At 52.1% G+C, this 19,985-nt stretch overlaps 1 protein-coding gene across 1 annotated transcript in view; it reads left to right on the forward strand.

The window, feature by feature from the left end:
* Positions 1-905: 905 nt before the first annotated feature.
* Positions 906-19,985, forward strand: part of LOC120393489 (nuclear GTPase SLIP-GC-like) — a 57,850-nt gene continuing 38,770 nt past the window's right edge. The window contains exons 1-7 of the mRNA XM_039518079.1: positions 906-1,065; positions 6,997-7,098; positions 10,256-10,361; positions 12,174-12,396; positions 13,095-13,325; positions 15,537-15,764; positions 16,666-16,841. Of these exons, the coding sequence (XP_039374013.1) occupies positions 1,038-1,065; positions 6,997-7,098; positions 10,256-10,361; positions 12,174-12,396; positions 13,095-13,325; positions 15,537-15,764; positions 16,666-16,841 (1,094 nt within the window). The 5' untranslated portion in view covers positions 906-1,037. The remainder of the gene's footprint in view (positions 1,066-6,996; positions 7,099-10,255; positions 10,362-12,173; positions 12,397-13,094; positions 13,326-15,536; positions 15,765-16,665; positions 16,842-19,985) is intronic.

A 19,985-nucleotide genomic window follows, 5' to 3' on the forward strand; every position in this document is an offset into this window, starting at 1 on the left:
AGTGCTCCGGAGATCGAATGTCATAACATCAGAGGGGAATGTCACACACATACTGTGCCAAGATGACATACTGTGCCAAGCAGCGCTGAACCGTATAGTACAGTTTAGGATTCCATAGCAGAGGGAGGGTGGGGTCCAAGTGTGTACGGAGGATCCTTCCTTGTGGTATGGGAGTGCCTGGCTTGCTGCCGAGTATTAACTGCATCAGAGCTGGTTACAAACTCTCATAAAAGTGCCAGGCTTTGTCCGTGTTGGGGGTTTGCTCCAATTCCAGCTGTTGGGTAGCTGCCCCAGTGCAAAGCCCTGGTGTAAATGGGAGACGTCATCCGAAGCCATGACTTTCACTGGTGCAGCTTAGCCCATGTTGTAGCTAGCTAGGTGCAGATAGTTACCCCAGTTTGTTTTGTACCTGAACCCCTTTGTGGAAGACTTGAGATGATTGATACCAGCAAAGATGTAACAGCCTGCTTTCCAGCAGGGGATCAACTGCACCAGTGCAAATAGCGGGTTTGTGTGTCTGCACCTAGGAGGCAGTGCTGGCCGGAGTTGGTGCAAATTCCCAGTGTGGATACGGTCTGAGTATCCCACGTAATAAGAAAATCGCTGTGGAGCTGCGGAAGGTGTAAATGCCGTAAGCTAATGACACAGATGATTAAACACAAAACAGATCAGTTAAGAACATAACCCTCATTTTAAGCAGGGGAGGGAGAGCTCAGTGGTTTGAGCATTAGCCTGCTAAACCCAGGCTTGTGAGTTCAATCCTTGAGGGGGCCACTTAGGGGTCTGGGGCAAAAATTGGTTCTGCTAGTGAAGGCAGGGGACTGGACTTGATGACCTTGAAAGGTCCCTTCCAGTTCTAGGAGATTGGTATATCTCCAATTATTACCTTTTTTCCCCTAGGGCAGCTCTTGTGATAATTACACCTTGCAGTGTCATCCTCAATCTTCTTCAAATCTGAATGCATCCTGGTTTTGAAAAGCACTAACAACCCAGTGTCAGCTGGAACTCGGTAGTAACCTTGGAACTGTTCTGCTAGAATGTCACACAAAAAACCTGAATGCTCAGGTAAGATGATATACTCTGAAACCATACTCTTACCGTGAACATTGTTACATGCAGAACACTGGTCTCCAACCTTTCTAAGCACAAGATCACTTTTTGAATTTACGTGCAACCCAGGATCTACTCTGCCCTTTCCCTGAGGTTCCACCCCACTCATTCCATCCCCCCTCCCTCCGTCACTCGCTCTCCCCTACCCTCACTCACTTTTACCAAGCTGGGGCAGAGGGTTGGGGTGTGGGAAAGGGTGTGTGCTCTGGGCTCAGGCCGAGGGGTTCGAAGTAGGTGATGCAGTGGGGCTAAGTCAGGCTACCTGCCTGACCCTACCCCATGCCGCTCCCGGAACCGGCCGTCACATCCCTGCGGCCCCTGGGGGTAGGCATGTGGCTCTGCCAGCTGCCCCTCCCTGAAGGCACCACCCACGCAGCTCCCATTGGCCACAGTTCCCTGTTCCCAGCCAATGGGAGCTGCGGAGCTGGCGCTGGGGCGGGAGCAGCATGCGGAGACCCCCCTACCCTCCCCCAGGGGCCACAGGGACATGCCGGTTGCTTCCAGGATCAGCACGGGGCCAGGGCAGGCAGGGAGCCTGCCTTAGCCCCACTGCGCCGCCGGACTTTTAGTGGCCAAAATTCTCCCGGACTGGCTGCAGTAACCTCCATGAGATCGAGCCCGTTCTAGGAGACTCCCAGCGAAACTGGGAGGGTTGACAACCCTAACTCATCCTCAGAGGCCCGACGATCGACCAATTGATCGCATTCTACCAGTTGGTGACCACTCATGTAGAGGAACTGATCTCCAGCTGGTGTAGCTCGGCATACACTGATTTACACCAGTGGGAGATCTGGCCTAGGATCTCAGTGTTAACCGTAAGCTCTCACTTGCTTAGAACTCTGAAATAGGAGATTTTCCCTGCTTGGCCGGAGCCCAGAGGGGAAAGCTGGAAGTGTTGAGAAAAATCCAGCTACACTGGAATAAAAGGCCCGGCCCAGGTCAGCTGACTAGGGCTGAGGGGCCAAAAATTGCTGAGTAGATGTTCAGGCTTGGGCTTGGGCTCAGGGACCCTCCCCCTCACGGGGTGCCAGAGCTCAGGCTCCAGCTCAAGCCCAAATGCCTACACAGGAAATTTACAGCCCTGTAGCCTGGGTCAGCTGACCCAGGCCAGCTGCTAGTCTTTAATTGCTGTGTAGGGACCAGGCCATGTCAATCTAGTTAAGCTGGGAGGTGCTGAGATACCACGGTGATGGGTGCCAGTGCAAAACCTCTAAGCCCAGTAGGGGGTAAACAAGAAAGTGTCCTGTGTCTGTCAGTCTTAGGCTTTGCACCGAGCAAGGGCTGAGCTGCTAAAGTCAAATCAAGGTTGAAACCTGCTTACAATCGAGGCTAGATGCTGAGCAGGTACAAATTGGTGTGGCTGCACTGAAGACAGCAGAGCTCTGCCGAGTTAGCTGAGGCCTTTGCCCCTGACATCTGAACTGTTTTCAACCCCGTTTCTTAGTAAAACGTGACATAACAAACTTGGAAAATTGGTCTGAATTCAACAGGATGAAATTCAATAAAGACAACTGCAAAGGACTTCACTTAGAAAACAGTGAAATGCACAACTACAAGATGGGGCATCACCAGTGGTGAGCTGGAGCAGGTTCCCACAGGTTCCCAAGAACCGGTTGCTAAAATTAGACCTCCATGGAGAACCGGTTGTTAAAGGGCCAGGGGGTGGGCAAAGAACTCCGGTCCATGGGCCGGACCATCCTGTTGCTCCCAGGATTCCCAGCTGGGGAGACTGAAGCTCCCCCGGCCCTTCCCCCGCTTCCCCCCAGCTGCAGCGTGGGCAGCTCAGCTGAGCTCTGGAGTTGCTTTGAGCTGCCAGCAAGGTAAGGGGGGAGGGGGCTGCAAGCTCTAGGGCTGCTGGGGGGACAAGTGGGGCAATTTGCCCCAGGACCTGCAGGGGTCCCCGGCCCCACAAGTATGTCTCCGCCTGCCCCCCCCCCTTAAATCTGAACTTTTTATAGGGAACCAGTTGTTAAAATTTTGGCAGCTCATCACTGGGCATCACCAGTTAGGCAGTGGTACTGCTGAAAAAGCTCAGTGTTATAGTGGATCACAAACTGAATATGAGTCAACAGTGTGATGCAGTTGTGAAAAAGGCTAATATCATTCTGGGGAGCATTAACAGGAGAGTTGTAAGTAAGACACAGGAGGTAACTGTCCCTCTCTGCCCAGCACTGGTGCAGGGACGCCCGGGGGGGGGGGCAAGTGGGGCAATTTGCCCCAGGCCCTGGGCCCAGCAGGGGCCCCCATGAGAGTTTTTCAGGGTCCTTCACTCACTCCTGGGGCCCCAGAAAACTCTCGCGGGGCCCGGGCCCCGGAGCTTCTTCACTCCTGGTCTTTGCTGGTGGGGGTCCTTCCTCTCCGGGACAGAAGGATCCCTCCCCGCCGCCGAATTACCGCCGAAGCGGGACCTGCCGCCGGAGTGCAGCCGGGTCTTCGGCGGTAATTCGGCGGCGGGGTCCTTCCCGGGACCCGCCGCCGAAGTGCCCCGAAGACCCGCGGTGGGGGCTGCACTTTGGCAGCGGGTCCCCGCCGTGGGTCTTTGGGGCACTTTGGCGGTGGGTCCCGGAACGGAAGGACCCCCCCGCCGCCGACTTACCGCCAAAGCAGGGGCCCCCTGCCGCCGAAGACCCCGGGCCCCCGGAATCCTCTGGGCGGCCCTGCACTGGTGAGGCCTCAGATGGAGTCTTGTGTCCAGTTCTGAAAGATGTTAGCAAATTGGAGAGTCCAGAGGAGAGAAATAAAACTGATCCAAGGGTTAGAAAATCTGACCAGTGAGGAAAGGCTAAAAAACTGGGCCTATTTAGTCTTGAGAAAAGAAGCCTGAGGGGGAACCCGATAAGTCTCCAAATATGTTCAGGGCTGTTACAAAGAGAAGGGTGAGCAATCATTCTCCATATCCACTGAAGGTAGGACAAAAAGGAAATGGCTTAATCTGCAGAAAGGGAGATTTAGGTCAGAGGCGGCTCTATGTTTTTTGCCGCCCCAAGCATGGCAGTTAGGCTGCCTTTGGTGGCTTGCCTGCTGGCGGTCCATGATCACGCCGTGATTCGGCGGCATTTCTGTGGGTGATCTGCAGTCCCGTGGCTTCAGCGTACCCGCCGCCAAATTGATGCCAGAACCACGGGACCTGCAGAGCTCCAGCAGGTACACAGCTAAAGGCAGCCTGAGTGCCACCCTGACGGTGACCGGCAGGCCGCCCACCCCCTGCAGCTCGCCGCCCCAGGCACATGCTTGTTGTGCTGGTGCCTGGAGCCACCCCTGATTTAGGTTAGATATTAGGAAAGCTTTCTAACTGTAAGGAGAGTTAAGCACTTTATCATTTGTTAAATATACCTAATGCTACAGAGAAGGCAAGGTCAGAGAAAGGCACTTTGCACATGAACCAGTAAGTGGTGAGGTTTGTGATGGTCTTCAGTTCTTGGGCGAGTGCGTTTCACAGTCCCGGAGCACCCCAGGGAAAGTTCAGTCTGCTGCACAGACGAGGTTTGCTCGTAGAGTTGAGAGTTTCATTGGGCCAGAGGAGTGAAGTTATAGACCACGGTCTTCATCACAGAGCTTTAGAGAGTCCGTTAGGTATCCTGGGACCAGGCCATCGAGTGTCTTCAAAATAAGGACCAAGACCTTAAACTTGACAGGGCTTCATGCACAAGTCCATTGAGCTGGATGCAATGCATCCGAGGGTGCTGAGGGAGTTGGCTGGTGTGATTGCAGAGCCATTGGCCATTGTCTTTGAAAACTCGTGGCGATCAGGGAAGGCCCCAGACAATTGGGAAAAGGCAAATATAGTGCCCATATTTAAAAAAGGGCAGAAGGAGAATCCGGGGAACTACAGACTGGTCAGCCTCACCTCAGTCCCTGGAAAATTCCTGAAGCAGGTCCCTGAGGAATCCATTTTGAAGCACTTGGAGGAGAGGAAGATGATCAGGAACAGTCAACTTGGATTCACCAAGGGCAAAGTCATGCCTGACCAACCTGGTTGCCTTCTATGATGAGATAACTGACTCTGTGGATATGGGGAAAGAGGTGGATGTGATATATCTTGACTTTAGCAAAGCTTTTGATATGGTCTCCCACAGTATTCTTGCCAGCAAGTTAAAAAAGTATGGATTGGATGAATGGACTATAAGGTGGATAGAAAGCTGGCTAGATCGTCGGGCTCAACAGGATCAATGGCTGGATGTCTAGTTGGTAGCCGGTATCAAGCAGAGACCTCCAGGGTTCTGTCATAGGGCTGGTTTTGTTCAACGTCTTCATTAATGATCTGGATGATGGGATTAATTGCACCCTCAGCAAGTTTGCGGATGACACTAAGCTGGGGGGAAGGTGGTAGATATGCTGGAGGGTAGGAATAGGGTCCAGAGTGACATAGACAAATTGGAGGATTGGACCAAAAGAAATCTGATGAGGTTCAACCAGGACAAGTGCAGAGTCCTGCACTTAGGACAGAAGAATCCCATACACTGCTACAGACTGGGGACCGACTGGCTAAGCAGCAATTCTGCAGAAATGGACCTGAGAATTACAATGGACGAGAAGCTGGCTATGAGTCAGCAGTGTGCCCTTGTTGCCAAGAAGGCTAACGGCATATTGGGCTGCATTAGTAGGAGCACTGCCAGCAGATCGGGGGAAGTGATTATTCCCCTCTATTTGGCACTGGTTAGGCCATATCTGAAGTATTGCATCCAGTTTTGGGCCCCTCACTACGGAAAGGATGTGGACAAATTGGAGAGAGTCCAGCGGAGAGCAACAAAAATGATCAGGGAGCTGGGGCACATGACTTACGAGGACAGACTGAGGGAACTGGGCTTGTTTAGTCTGCAGAAGAGAAGAGTGAGCGGGGATTTGATAGCAGCCTTCAATTACTTGAAGGCGGGTTCCAAAGAGGATGGAGCTCGGCTGTTCTCAGTGGTTGCAGATGACAGAACAAGGAGTAATGGTCTCAAGTTGCAATGGAGGAGGTTTAGACTGGATATTAGGAAACACTATTTCACTAGGAGTGTGGTGAAGCACTGGAATGGGTTACCTGGGGAGGTGGTGGAATCTCCATCCTTAGAAGTATTTAAGGCCCGGCTTGACAAAACTCTAGTTGGGATGATTTAGTTGAAGTTGGTCCTGCTTTGAGTAGGGGATTGAATTAGATAACCTCTTGAGGTCTCTTCCAAACCTAATCTTCTATGGGCTAGTCTACACTTACCAGCCGGGTCGACGCGGTGAGTTCGACTTCTCGGAGTTCGAACTATCACGTCTAATGTGGACGCGATAGTTTGAACTCCGGAAGCGCCGCGGTCGACTCCGGTACTCCACCACTGCAAACGGTGGTGGCAGAGTCGACCTTGGAGCCGCGGACTTCGATTCCGCGGCGTCTGGACGGGTGAGTAGTTCGAACTAGGGTACTTTGAATTCAGCTACACTATTCACGTAGCTGAATTTGCGTACCCTAGTTCGACCCCGCTTCTTAGTGTGGACCAGCCCTATGATTCTATGATTCTACGGAAAGCTAATTTAGGGAGCAGAGAACAGGAGTTATGAGCTCGTGGTAGCGTGCATAGTTGAGGCAATGCACTGCCATGTTTTATATTAGTTGGAGTTTCCTAAATGCTGAATGTTTCAGGCCCAGGTTTATTGCATTTTTGTAGCCCAGCCGAGAGGTGACAAAGGCATGAATAAGTGCACTCAGGTCTTAGTGTATGAGCAGCCCCTAGCACGGTCTCAGCCTCCAGCAGTACTGTAATGCAAATAACAATGCTGGGTTTATATCAGTAAATGGGTCAGTGTCTCCGCATGCCATCTGTACTGAACCTCAGGTCCTTTATTAGTGAGACTTGTAGCTGGTGTCCATCTCTAGCGCAATCACACTAACGAGAAGGGCCCTTTTAATCTCAAAAGGTGCTGAGGGGGAAGATATAAATGAATCACCTGCCAAGAAAAAGAGGAGTTTGGACATGTATCGAGCATTCGCACCGAAAGAGCAAGAGTTGCTGAAAACCTGTAAGTATGAAAAACTGCCCCCAGTCCCTGCTGATACTGGGGAGCTGTGCCCGGGATGTGCCTGAAATACACAGGGCTTTGGGGAGAGGGCAAAATTGGACCCAGCCCTGGCTGTGGTTGAGGGTACAGAAGCCGCTTTCCCGCCCCAGGGATAGGGTGCAAGGCTGTGCCAGCCCATGTTCATGTGGCTGCTCTGTGGCACTTGCAGCAGGGGAGGATCAGGGCCGCAGCTTCTCAGGGCACACAGGGCTATGAGCCACCATGTTGCCACCTGCTTCCAGTGTGAGGGAGTCTTGTGCCAGCTGGGCGTTAGCACTATAATACGACCAGCCTGCCAGCCACTCAAGCACTCTCCTCTGGGCTACACCAGCCCTGCCTTTGCCCTGCAGGCTGACAATAGTCACATGCCAGCCCCTGTGTGCCTTCGAAGTGTCCCACTGGTCACTGGATACCCACAGAAATCCCAGATCCTCTGTTCCCAAAGGAACAATGTATCCCAGTTTTACCTTAGCCCACCGCTCCTGTACCACGCACAGCTCTTGAGTTCAATCATAGTTAGGGCCCTTCCAAATTCACGGACCATTTTGGTCAATTTCACAGTCATAGGATTTTAAAAATCATAAATGTCATGAGTTCAGCTATTTAAGTTAAGGTTATTGTAGGGGGTACTGTATTGTGATACTGCTGCCCTTACTTCTGCGCTGCTGCTGCTGCTGCTGGTGGCAGCGCTGCCTTCACAGCTGGGAAGCTGGAGAGTGGCAGCTGCTGGCCGGGAGCCCAGCTCTGAAGGCAGAGTTGCTGCTAGCAGCAGCGCATAAGTAAAAATAGCATGGTTTGGTATGGTATTGCCACTCTTACATCTGCACTGCTGCCTGAAGAGTTGGGCCCTCAGTCAGTAGCCATCACTCTCTGGCCACCCAGCTCTGAAGGCCGAAGTAAGGGTGGTATGGTATGGTATGGTATGATAGCTGCTTTCAACTATCTGAAAGGGGGTTTCAAAGAGGATGGATCTAGACTGTTCTCAGTGGTAGCAGATGACAGAACAAGGAGTAATGGTCTCAAGTTGCAGTGAGGAAGGTTTAGGTTGGATATTAGGAAAAACTTTTTCACTCAGAGTGGTGAAGCACTGGAATGGGTTACCTAGGGAGGTGGTGGAATCTCCTTCCTTAGAGGTTTTTAAAGTCAGGTTTGACAAAACCCTGGCTGCGATGATTTAGTTGGGGATTGGTCCTGCTTTGAGCGGGGGGTTGGACTAGATACCTCCTGAGGTCCCTTCCAACCCTGATATTCTATGATTCTATGATTATCACCCTTACTTCTGCACTCTTGCTTGCGGGGCGCTGCTTTCAGAACTGGGTGCCCGGCCAACAGCTGCCACTCTCCGGCTGCCCAGCTCTGAAGGCAGCACAGTAGTAAGGGTGGCAATACCACAACCCCTCTAATATAACATTGTGACCCCCCTGCAACTCCCTTTTGGGTCAGGACCTCCAATTTGAGAAACGCTGGTCTCCCCCATGAAATCTGTATAGTACAGGGTAAAAGCACACAGAAAAACAGATTTCAAGTGGGGAGACCAGATTTCATGATCCGTGACGCATTTTTAATGGTCGTGAATTTGGTAGGGCCCTAATCATAGTGAAACAAAAGGGAATTAGTTAAAGAAAGACTAGAGATTCAACTGGAAACAAGTGTGAGTGATGGAAACAAATGGTTTCATATAAAACAAAATCATAAAACATGAACTAGGGTCTACACTTACTAATAGTTACCTTGCCTAGCTAATAGAGTAGAGTCTCACCACAAAATTCAGTCTTTTGCATCACTTGCTTGTCCCAAGTAGCCAGGACCAAGTCTTCCATGAACCACCCCCACTCATCCTATGATCTACTGAATCACTCTTTTGTCTTTATTCACAGGCAGGGCCATTCCTTCCTTGCTGTAAAGTATCAGAGGGGTAGCCATGTTAGTCTGGTTCTGTAGAAGCAGCAAAGAATCCTGTGGCACCTTATAGATTAACAGACGTTTTGCAGCATGAGCTTTCGTGGGTGAATACCCACTTCTTTGGATGCAAGTAGTAGAAATTTCCAGGGGCAGGTTTATATATGCAAGCAAGAAGCATCTCTAGCTTGCTTCTTGCTTGCATATATAAACCTGCCCCTGGAAATTTCCACTACTTGCATCCGAAGAAGTGGGTATTCACCCACGAAAGCTCATGCTGCAAAACGTCTGTTAGTCTATAAGGTGCCACAGGATTCTTTGCTGCTTCCTTGCTGTATTGTTCCTTTCCCCTTCCAAGTGGTTGGGAGGTTTATAGTTTGTCTTTAATGGTTTTCCATTGACTTTTCTGAGTTGGAGCAAGGCAGACAATTAAGCAATGCACGACATGATTGGCTAGCCAGGGAGGAGTGATAACTCCCTCCCACTTGACTGGGCATCCACTGAGACATATGTTCTCTAGTGACTCACTTTCATTCCAAGACCTTAAGGGCACAAATTTTCAAGATAGTGACATTATTCCTGAGATATTATGCTCAGGTCCTCTGCACCAGGGAATTCCACTCTGGCTACCACCCTACATGCAATGGGTGCACCAAGTGGAATCTGGCCACAGGGCCTCACTCTTAAAGCTCATCTGAAATAACCTCTAGCACAGCGGTTCTGAAATCTACTTACTATTGTGGGCCGCATAGGGTGACCAGATGTCCCTATAAAATCAGGACAGGCCCAATATTTGGGGCTTTGTCTTATACAGGTGCCAATTACCCCCCACTCCCTGTTCTGATTTTTCACCCTCGCTATCTGGTCACCCTAAGGCCACGTATGCAGCTCTCAATATGTTAATATGTGGGTCACATCCACACAATATATATACTACCTGTACGGCCCTGAGGATGGCACGTGGGTTGCAGCTGTGGGCTGACTGGGCTGCAAGCAGCCTGTGGGCTGCGGGTTGAGAACCACTGGTCTGGTAGCACAGCACCCCTAGCACCATGGGGCTGATAGAGCTGAAGAGCCATCTATTGAATCACCGTTGCCATTTCCTATAGTATCCTGGGTTTTCCTTGGAGGTCTCCCCTCCTTGACTGATCTGGCACAAGTCTGCTTAGCTGGTGAGAGCTGAGTGTATTCCTGGCATGTAATTGTCTCCTCCTTCCAGATGAAAATATGGAATCCAGGATCCGAAAAGTTCTGAACACTACGTACGAGAAGCTGGACCACTCTCTGTCCCAGGATAATATATCGGACGAGATTAAATATCTCAAGTGAGTCTGCAGCCCCATTTCTCCCTTAAAGCCTAATGATGGAGACACCACAGCCTACACTCACATAAGTCTCTGCTTACCTGCTCCATGGACAGAGCCACGTCGCAATGTGCAGATCAAGCTCTGAACTCCTGCATCTGCAGGGTTCTGGTGCAGGCCTGTGTCTAGATAGCACCATAGGAATTGACAAACTGGATCAGACCACGGTCCCTCTAGACCAGGGTCCTTTCTCTGACAGAGGCAACACCATCTGCTTCAGAGGAAAGTATAAGACCCCCCCCACACAATTATGGGCTGTCCCTGCTGCAGGGACAGTTCATTCCTGAGCCCTGTAGAGCTGCTGGAAAAGAGAGCACCACTGCAGATACCTTCCCCACGTGGGTCTCCCCTCAGGGCTCCACGAGGAAATTGTGGCCGGGAGGCATCCCTAATAGTGCAGGTTCTATAGAATGTTGCTGCTCAGGAACCAAGGAGAAGCAAGTATCAGAGGGGTAGCCGTGTTAGTCTGGTTCTGTAGAAGCAGCAAAGAATCCTGTGGCACCTTATAGACTAACAGACGTTTTGCAGCATGAGCTTTAAGCATCCGAAGAAGTGGGTATTCACCCACGAAAGCTCATGCTGCAAAACGTCTGTTAGTCTATAAGGTGCCACAGGATTCTTTGCTGCTTCAAGGAGAAGCAAAGAGCTGGTATGACGGCTCAGGGCCTTTGTGCAGGCTTCTCTGGGCTTACGTGGCTCTCTGGGGATGCTCCCAGTTTGGGATTGGGCCCCACTGCCTTTTCCAGCCAGGGTGAACCCTGCCCCTGAACAGGATGACATGGCGAGAATAAGGCCAATTAGGGGTATGTCTACACTGCATTGTAAACCTGGGTCTGTGGGACCCAGGCCTAGAGAGTCGGTGTCTCCAAGCCTGCGCTTGTGCATCCACATGGCATTGTAAACCCAGGCTTACGATGGCTGGACCCAGGACTCACAACCGTGTTGACACGTCCGTACTGCACTACGCAGACCTGAGTCAGACCGGAAGGTGGTGCCTCAGTGCAAAGGTGTCCCCACAGCCAAACGTGGGGAGGGCATGGCTTTGGCTCCCTCAGCTCAGCAGGGCTCTCAGGCCACTCCTGGTGTCCAGGAACCTGGAAAGCCTCTCTGCTCTCAGGCCTGTCAGGGGGTTGGTAGGGGCCCACCCACTCCACTGGGTTGCAGCTCAGGGCCCTCAAGCCAGACAAGGAGAGTCAGGGTTTGCTGATTCTGAGAGTAGCCTGAGCTCCTTCCTGCCTTCCCTCGGGCCCCTGCAGGCTCTTCGGTCTGTTGGCGTGTTCACCCCTTGCTGGAGTGTTCTCCCTGAGCAGCTCTCTAGTAGTCTGCTGACAGGAGTTCCTGTCTCCTGCCTGCTCACTGCTCTGTTAGCCACCCGCCTTCTGCCTCCCAGCCCTTTTATCCTCCCAGCTGCTCTTAGCCGGCCAATCAGCAGTGGCTGGCAGTGCCTGTATGGCTAGTGGGGGGTACATACACTCCATGACACAGACCTCCTGCTTCTAGGGGCGTATTCCAGGGTTCCTAGCCCCTCGCCAGCTGTAGCTGCTCTAGGTCTTGGTTCGTGGTTTATGGCAGGAAAACTTGTCTGTCCATCCAGCCAAACCTTAACGATAGCAGAGCCTGATCCAGTGTTCATCTAAATCATTTTGGGGGTTGGGGAGAAGGGGAGTCTTTCCATTGCCTCCAGTGGGGCTGTATTTGTGAGGCAGGAAGGTACTGGCCCTTCCCAAATACATGAATCTGTCTAACCCTCCCTCCCTCTCTCCTCCTTCTCAGGAACCGCCTCCTCACCTTGAAAGAAAAGTCTTCTCTGGACCCCATTTACATTGGGCTCTTTGGCAGCACCGGGGCTGGGAAGAGCTCGCTGCTCAATGCCATCATCGAGCAGCAGCTCTTCCTGCCAGTGTCGGGGAACCAAGCCTGCACCTCGTGCACTGTGCAAGTCAGCAGCAGCCGGAGCAAAAACTACGAGGCAAAAATTCACCTTCTGTCACTACAGGCAAGTCTAATTCCTCAGCCTGGCACAGGGCCCGGGTGTGTTCTTTAGGACAGTCTCCTGCTGCAGGGTGTGTAGCCAGCCACAACCCCTCCACAGGGTAACTCTGTCTTATGGAGAGGGCAGCTGGCTCCCCGGCCCAGAAGGCCCCTGCTGGCTGCTTCCTGTATGAAACCTCAGCTCTGCCTGATGATTGCCAAGGGCTCCAGGAAGGAATGAGTGTCCTCTGAGGACAGGGTTGGGGCTGGGTCTCTTAATGGACCAGGAGGAGACAGGTGTAAGCAACAGCACTTCCCTCCCTGCTTTGCTTGTAGTTGTCCAGAGGGAAATCCTGCTGCTGGAACCACAGCTGGTTTGTCTGCTGCAGAAGCCAGGGAATCACTTGTGCTGCGTCTGCACTATAGCTCCCCACAGCTTCTCCTGCAGCACTGAGCCAGTTCCCAGCTCCCATCCCCTGCCCTCTGCTCGGCACTAAAATAGCTCTGTAGTCCCTTTGATTGGAATGCTGTTACACCAATCCCACCCAGCCTGAGCTCTAGGCACCCCCATAGCTGCTGAAATCCACTGCCGCTGCCTGTACAACCCTAGTCAAATCCAGCCCCAACTCCTGCATTATTCTGTAGCAGCCTTGCCCAGCCCCTGCCCCGGCCCCCAAATGCCCAAGATAACAATGGCCTGTTTGCCCTGCTCTATACTGGCAGGAATGGAAGGAGGAACTGAAGAATCTGGTGGAGCTTGTGCGGAAACCCGGAGAGAAGGAAGAAGAGGAGGAGGAGGAAGGGGAGGGCGAGGATGATGTAGGTGAAGCTGTTCAAAAGCTTCGAGCGCTCTATGGGAGAGATGCTGAAACCAGATTTGCTGAAGACCTGTTGCGGGCAAAGCCACTAGTAAATATCCCTGCCTCAAAATGTATTCGCCTCGAGGGAGCGCAGGTGAGTGAGTGTGTGATCTTAAATTCCAAATCCAGAAGACCGTTGTGAGTACAGAAAAGAACAGGCCAATCAATGGCTATTAGCCAAGGTGGTCAGGAACAAACCCCATGCTCTAAACCTCTGACTGCCAGAAATTGGGAGTGGACGACAGGAGACGGATCACTAGATAAAGAGCCTTGTTCTGTTTACTCCTTCTGAAGCATCTGGCATTGGCTACTGTCCGAAGACCGGGTGGTGGGATAGATGGACCATTGATCTGACCCAGTGTGGCCGTTCTTATGTCAGGGAGATGGGTGGAGAGGGTGAGGCCAGAGCAGGAGGAGGCTGGGGAAGGGCCGGGACGGGGAGGGAGGTGCTAGAGCCAGGGGAGGGAGTCTGAGCAGTTGGGCTCACTCCCAGTTTCAGACAGTGAAGGCGGGGGAGGGGTGGGGAGGAGAAGCAGGGGAGTGTTGCTTCTTGCCAATGGCTAAACCAATCCCTCATCGTTTTTCCTGTGACATCGCTTATAAATTTAAAGTTTTGCAATATGTAAGTCATCAACCCTGAACAATTATATAAGTTCTGTTTGCACGTGTTGCAATTATATAAGTTCTGCGTGGGAGTGTGAATCCTGCTGCACTAATTAGGGCAGTGATGCTCAAACTATTTACCAGCCAGTCATGCTTTTGTCAGAGGAACAAAAGTAGGAGGGGAGAGAGTCAAGACAGTGACAGGAAATGGGTGACTGGGCATTTCCCTGTCTTGGGGTGAGGAGAGGATGAGTGGCTAGGGAGAGGTGTACACTGAAGTCTGACTTTTTCAACCTGAAATTATTATACACACAATGACTAAGGCGTAAAGGGGAGTTAAAAGGTCAAAAGACAAACTAAAAAACAGGATTTGGTGGTTTTTAAAATCACCAAAAAGAGTTAAAGTTGGCAGTACGGCAGTGGGCCGTTTGACAGACACACCCAAGCTAGCTTTGAGCCAGTTAGCTCATATACCAATAGCAGTAAAGCTGTGGCAGCTGTACAAGCCCACCCAGAACCCTGGCTAATTACTCGGGCAGCCACCCCGCACAAACCTCCAGGCTACTGCAGCTTCACTGCTACCTAGATCAAAGCCAGCTCGGGTACGTCTCCATGTGCTGCAATCATACCCCTCTGCCCCCCTTCGCAGTGCAGACATACCCCTTTAAGGAAAGGCGGTAACATTTAAATTCAGCAGCTGCCTCTTTCAGCTGTACATTGAGCTTCAACCAGCTTTGCCGGCTGTGGATGGGTTTTTCCAGAGAACTTGGAATAGGCCAAACTCAGGGCAAAACTGTCCCCTCCTGCATGAATCTATTGTGGGATTCCCCACGGAGATTACCCCAGTCTGTCCCACTGAGGGAATGAACTCCGTCTGCCCCATCCCACTCCTCCACACCCCTGGCAGGAAGGCAGCTCCCGTGCTGCCACCTAGAGCTCCGCAACATTTTCTCACCAAATAAATGTCCAGTTGGAAAATGGGGTTAGTTGAAGTCTAAATGTTAGGCAGCAAAATGTCAATTGTAACTGATATTCTGATTTATTCCATTCAGGGACATCAAACCAACAATACTTTGTGGCGAATCATCACTTTGAAACAATTGTTTTGCTTTGTTTCAATTTAAAAATGTCATCGTGGCTTTGGGATTTTCAAGGGTTTTCCTGCCTTTCTCTTCCCAAAATTCAAGTGGGGATTTTCCCTGAGGAACTGATCACAGGGAACATTTCTGCTTTTCTGATCAGCTCTACTGCCAGCCATGCAGAGTCAGCAGTAACCCTCTGCCCCCAGCATCCCACCTCCTTGCCCCGTTCCCTAGCCACAGCCATTCCCAGGGATTTATGGGGGATGCTGGAGAAAGTTAATCAGGCCTTGGGCTACAGTGACTCTCTCATGTGTCCTCTGCAGTACCAGAGAGGGAGATTCTGTGCTTCCACCGTGCTGTTTATCTCATGTGAAAGCTCTATCAGAATTGGAAAGAGGCTAGACTTCCTGGGCTCTATTCCCAGCTCAGACAATGACTCACTGAGTGTTCTTGCTCGTCCCGGCCCCTCAGTTTCCTCCTCTCTAAAATGGTAGGGAATGAAACTTAGTCTCACAGCACCCCCAGGTGGCAGATGGTTCAATTAATTTTACAGTTCACCGTTGACTTTGAGGTCCTATCACGATGGAGGGGCAGAGTTTGATTTATTTATCGTGTTTCAGGCAAAAGAACTCTCTGACAAACTGGACCCTTATGTGCGGTGTCAAAGTGACAAGGATGAGGAGGAGCCAGCACTGGATGAAGAGAAAGCCAAGATGCGACTGTGGCCACTAATCAAATACGTGGAAGTGACAATTCCAAAGTCCGACATGATTCCGGAAGGTGTCGTATTTATGGATGTTCCTGGGACAGGAGATTACAACAACAAAAGGGACGAAATGTGGAAAGAGGTGACTCACCAGCCCTGTGATGTGTGGGAGAAAATGTTGATATGTTATTTGGCTGGAAAGCATTTAACCATTGGTTCTAACGTTACTATTCCAGTGTAACGAAGGAAGGAAAGCTCTAGAGAGGGCAGTGAGCTCTGTGGCCTGGGGAAGGGCTGGGCAAGGCTTTAGCAGAACGAAACCGCATCCACACTGTACAGTGAGGGGGCAACCCTGATATTAGCTAACGGTGCTTCCCAGCTTGGATCCATTGCTGCTCCTGGATTCCTGTAGCATCAAGGCCCCAGAGCACCTTTCTCTAACCGCTCTTCACTAGGAGACTGAGGCTTTTCCTCAGAAGTGCAGACCCTGCAATGATCAGCTCGACCTTTATCTTCTCTGCACTAGGGCAATCCCACGGAATGTCTACGCAGTAATTCAACACCCGCAGCTGGCCCCTGTCAGCTGACTCAGGCTCGGGCTCTGGGGCTGTAAAATTGCTGTGTTGATGTTCAGGCTTGGGCTGGAGTCTGGGACCCTCCCTCCCCCACAGGGTCTCAGAGTGCTGGCTCCAGCCCAAGCCCAAATGTCTATACACTTTTATACAGCAGTTTTACAGACCCACAGCCCAAGTCAGCAGACCCAGGCCAGCCACAGGTGTTTACAGTAGTTGTTGTGTAGAAATACCCCTAGCGGTCAGCTCAGAACCTCCAGCTAGCACAGTCCTGAGTGGCACACAGCTGAGGGGCTCGAGCTAGGGGCTCAAGTCTGCAAATTGCTGGCACAATCCTGCAGAGACTGAGCACTCTGCACTGCCATTGCAGTCAGTGGGAATCCAGGGTGCTCGGCCTGTCTCAGGATGGAGCCTGGCTGCCTCGTTGCTTCCAGATATAATCCTCCCTCTCTCTCTCTCTTTCTCCTTAAGAGCATCAATAAATGTTCAGTCATCTGGGTTATCACTGACATTGAACGAGTTCTGGGGGACAAAGTCCATGAAGTGCTGCTGACAGAGAGCATCAAAGCTTACCAAGGCGGGATGTGCAATGACATCGCTCTGGTGGTCACCAAGTCTGATAAGCTGCATCTGAAGGAATACCTGAGGTAGTGGAATAGACTATCCCTGGGCTTCAGGGTCTGAGAGAGTCCTTCACTTTAGAGATTTAGAGTGTGTCTGCCTGTCTTTCTCCTGCAGCTCCTCCTTCTAGCAACCACCTACTCCATGTTACTACACCCATCAGCTTCTGAAGCATCTGCCATTTGTTCTGGCTGGTGGTTTCTGACTGCAGTGTCTCACAACAGTACCAGTGGTTCTCAAACGTATATGATCGTGCCCCCCTTCTTTGTGTCTAGTAGTAATTTACGCCCCCCCTTCCCACACAAGTACATATAGAGGTAAAAAATAAACCAACCTGCAACTCACTAAATATTGAAAACAGTGAGGCATTAATTCAGACAGACCCAACGATCCCTTGTAATAAGAACTAAAGCAAAACTGTGATGATGTTTACAACTAAATGCACACACTGCTTCCTAGCAAACGGATTAACGTACAGATGGCAACGACTTTGTATAATGCTAGGCAAGCTGAACAGAAATCCACCAAAATGCACAGCAACATCCTAGGACCTGATATGTCTGGAGGAATCAGCTTTGCTAGTTATTCATTGCTGTGGGTAAAATGTGTGCAGTAAGGTGTTTTTTCCCTAAAGCATCTTGCACCTCCCCAGAATACATTCCCCCTCCGGCACAGTTTGAGCACCTCTGGTCTAGAGAGGATGAAAGTGTAGGTATTTGTGTGTGTAACACTGTCCCCCGGGACGCTCGGCAGCAGGAACTGAACCTGAGATCTCAGGATTTAAACACATGAGCCTCTACTGCCTGAGCTAAAAGACCTGCTCTGTAAGCCAAGGCTACAGCAAGCTACTGCACCCCCATTGCTCTGTCTGCACGGCCCTCGGGGGTGAGACTGCAGCACATGGAGCCACACCCATGCTCGCTCTGAGCTAGCTCGCTCGGGTGCCAATAGCAGTGAAGCCACTGCAGCATGGGCTAGCTGCCCAAGTACACACCCAGGCTCCCCGGGGGCTGTGTTTGGCACCTAGTCTGTGCCACAGCCTGTGCTGCCACGGCCTAGCTGCTAGGATGGACTATAAGCAGTGGTGAGCTCCTGCCGGTTCGCACCGGTTCACAAGAACCAGTTGTTAAATTTAGAAGCCTTTTTAGAACCGGTTGTTCCAGGACAACCGGTTCTAAAAAGCTTTTAAATTTAACAAAGGCTTGGGCAGCTTTCCACCCGGCCCCCGGCCCCAGCTCACCTCCCCCTCTCCCCTGAATGCTCCGCCCTCCTCCCCTTCCCCTGCTTCCCACGAATCAAATGTTCGCGGGAAGCCTGAAACAAGCAGCAGGCAGGTAAACCGGGGGGGGGGGGGGGGGGGTGGCGCGCGCAGCCCAGTCCGGCTCCACCTGAGTGGCTCCCCCTGGCCCCAGCTGAGCGCCCCAGCCTGGTTCCAGCCAAGCACTACCAGTCTCGGGCTGGTCCCGGCTGAGCGGCTCGGACCCCGCCCAGCTCGGGCCCCGTGGCTCGCCCCGGAGCCCGCTGCCGGCTCTGGCCCAGCCCGGGGAGTCGGGCCCCGCGGCTCTGGCCCCGGTGCCTGCCAAGTGGCTCTGGCCCAGCCCGGGGAGTCGGGCCCCGCGGCTCCGGCCCCAGTGCCAGCAGAGCAGCTCTGGCCCGGCCCGGCCCAGGGAGTCAGGCCCCGCGGCTCCGGCCCCGGTGCCGGCAGAGCGGCTCTGGCCCGGCCCGGGAGTTGGGGCCCCACGGCGCCAGTCCCGGTGCCGGCCGAGCGGACCCAGTCCCGGCCCCAGGCAGTGTGGTAAGGGGGCAGGAAGCAGGGAGGGGGTGTTCGGTGGGTTGTGGGGGGGTGGATAGGGATCAGGGTGGTCAGAGGGCTGGGAACAGGGGGATTGAATGGGGGCAAGGGTCCCGGGGGGCAATCAGGAAGGAGCAGGGGTTGGATGAGGTGGTGGGGGTAGTCAGGGACAGAGAGAAGAGGTGGTTGGATGGGGCAGGGGTCCTGAGGGGTCATCAACAATGAGAGGAGGGGTTGGAAGGGGCTGCAAGGGGCAGTCAGGGGACAGGGAAGGAGGGGATGGGTCAGAGGTCCTGAGGGGGGGCGTCAAGGAACATGGGGGGTTGTATGGGGCATGACCCCCCGGGGGGGGCACGACTCCCTCGTGAGGTGAGGAGGAGGGAACCAGTTGTTAATATTTTGGCAGCTCATTACTGACTATAAGGGATAGAAATCTGGCTAGATGGTCGGGCTCAACGGGTAGTGATCAATGGTTCCATGTTTAGTTGGCAGCCGGTATCAAGCGGAGTGCCCCAAGGGTCAGTCCTGGGCCGGTTTTGTTCAATATCTTCATTAACAATCTGGTGGATGGTGTGGACTGCACCCTCAGCAAGTTTGCAGATGACACTAAACTGGGAGGAGTGGTTGATACGCTGGAGGGTAGGGATAGGATACAGAGGGACCTAGACAAATTAGAGGATTGGGCCAAAAGAAATATGATGAGGTTCAACAAGGACAAGTGCAGAGTCCTGCACTTAGGACGGAAGAATCCCATGCACTGCTACAGACTAGGGACCGAATGGCTGGGCAGCAGTTCTGCAGAAAAGGACCTAGGAGTTACAGTGGACAAAAAGCTGGATACGAGTCAACAGTGTGCTCTTGTTGCCAAGAAGGCTAATGGCATTTTGGGTTGTATAAGTAGGGGCATTTCCAGCAGATCGAGGGATGTGATCATTCCCCTCTATTCAGCACTGGTGAGGCCTCATCTGGAGTACTGTATCCAGTTTTGGGCCCCGCACTACAAGAAGGATGTGGATAAATTGGAGAGAGTCCAGCGGAGAGCAACAAAAATGATTAGGGTGCTGGAGCACATGACTTATGAGGAGAGGCTGAGGGAACTGAGATTGTTTAGCCTGCAGAAGTAAAGAATGAGGGGGGGGATTTGATAGCTGCTTTCAACTACCTGAAAGGGGGTTCCAAAGAGGATGGATCTAGACTGTTCTCAGTGGTAGAAGATGACAGAACAAGGAGTAATGGTCTCAAGTTGCAGAGGGGGAGGTTTAGGTTGGACATTAGGAAAAACTTTTTCACTAGTAGGGTGGTGAAGAACTGGAATGGGTTACCTAGGGAGGTGGCAAAGAATCCTGTGGCACCTTATAGACTAACAGATGTTTTGCAG

Source organism: Mauremys reevesii, unplaced genomic scaffold (genome assembly GCF_016161935.1).
Source record: "Mauremys reevesii isolate NIE-2019 unplaced genomic scaffold, ASM1616193v1 Contig20, whole genome shotgun sequence".
NCBI classification, from domain to species: Eukaryota; Metazoa; Chordata; order Testudines; family Geoemydidae; genus Mauremys; species Mauremys reevesii.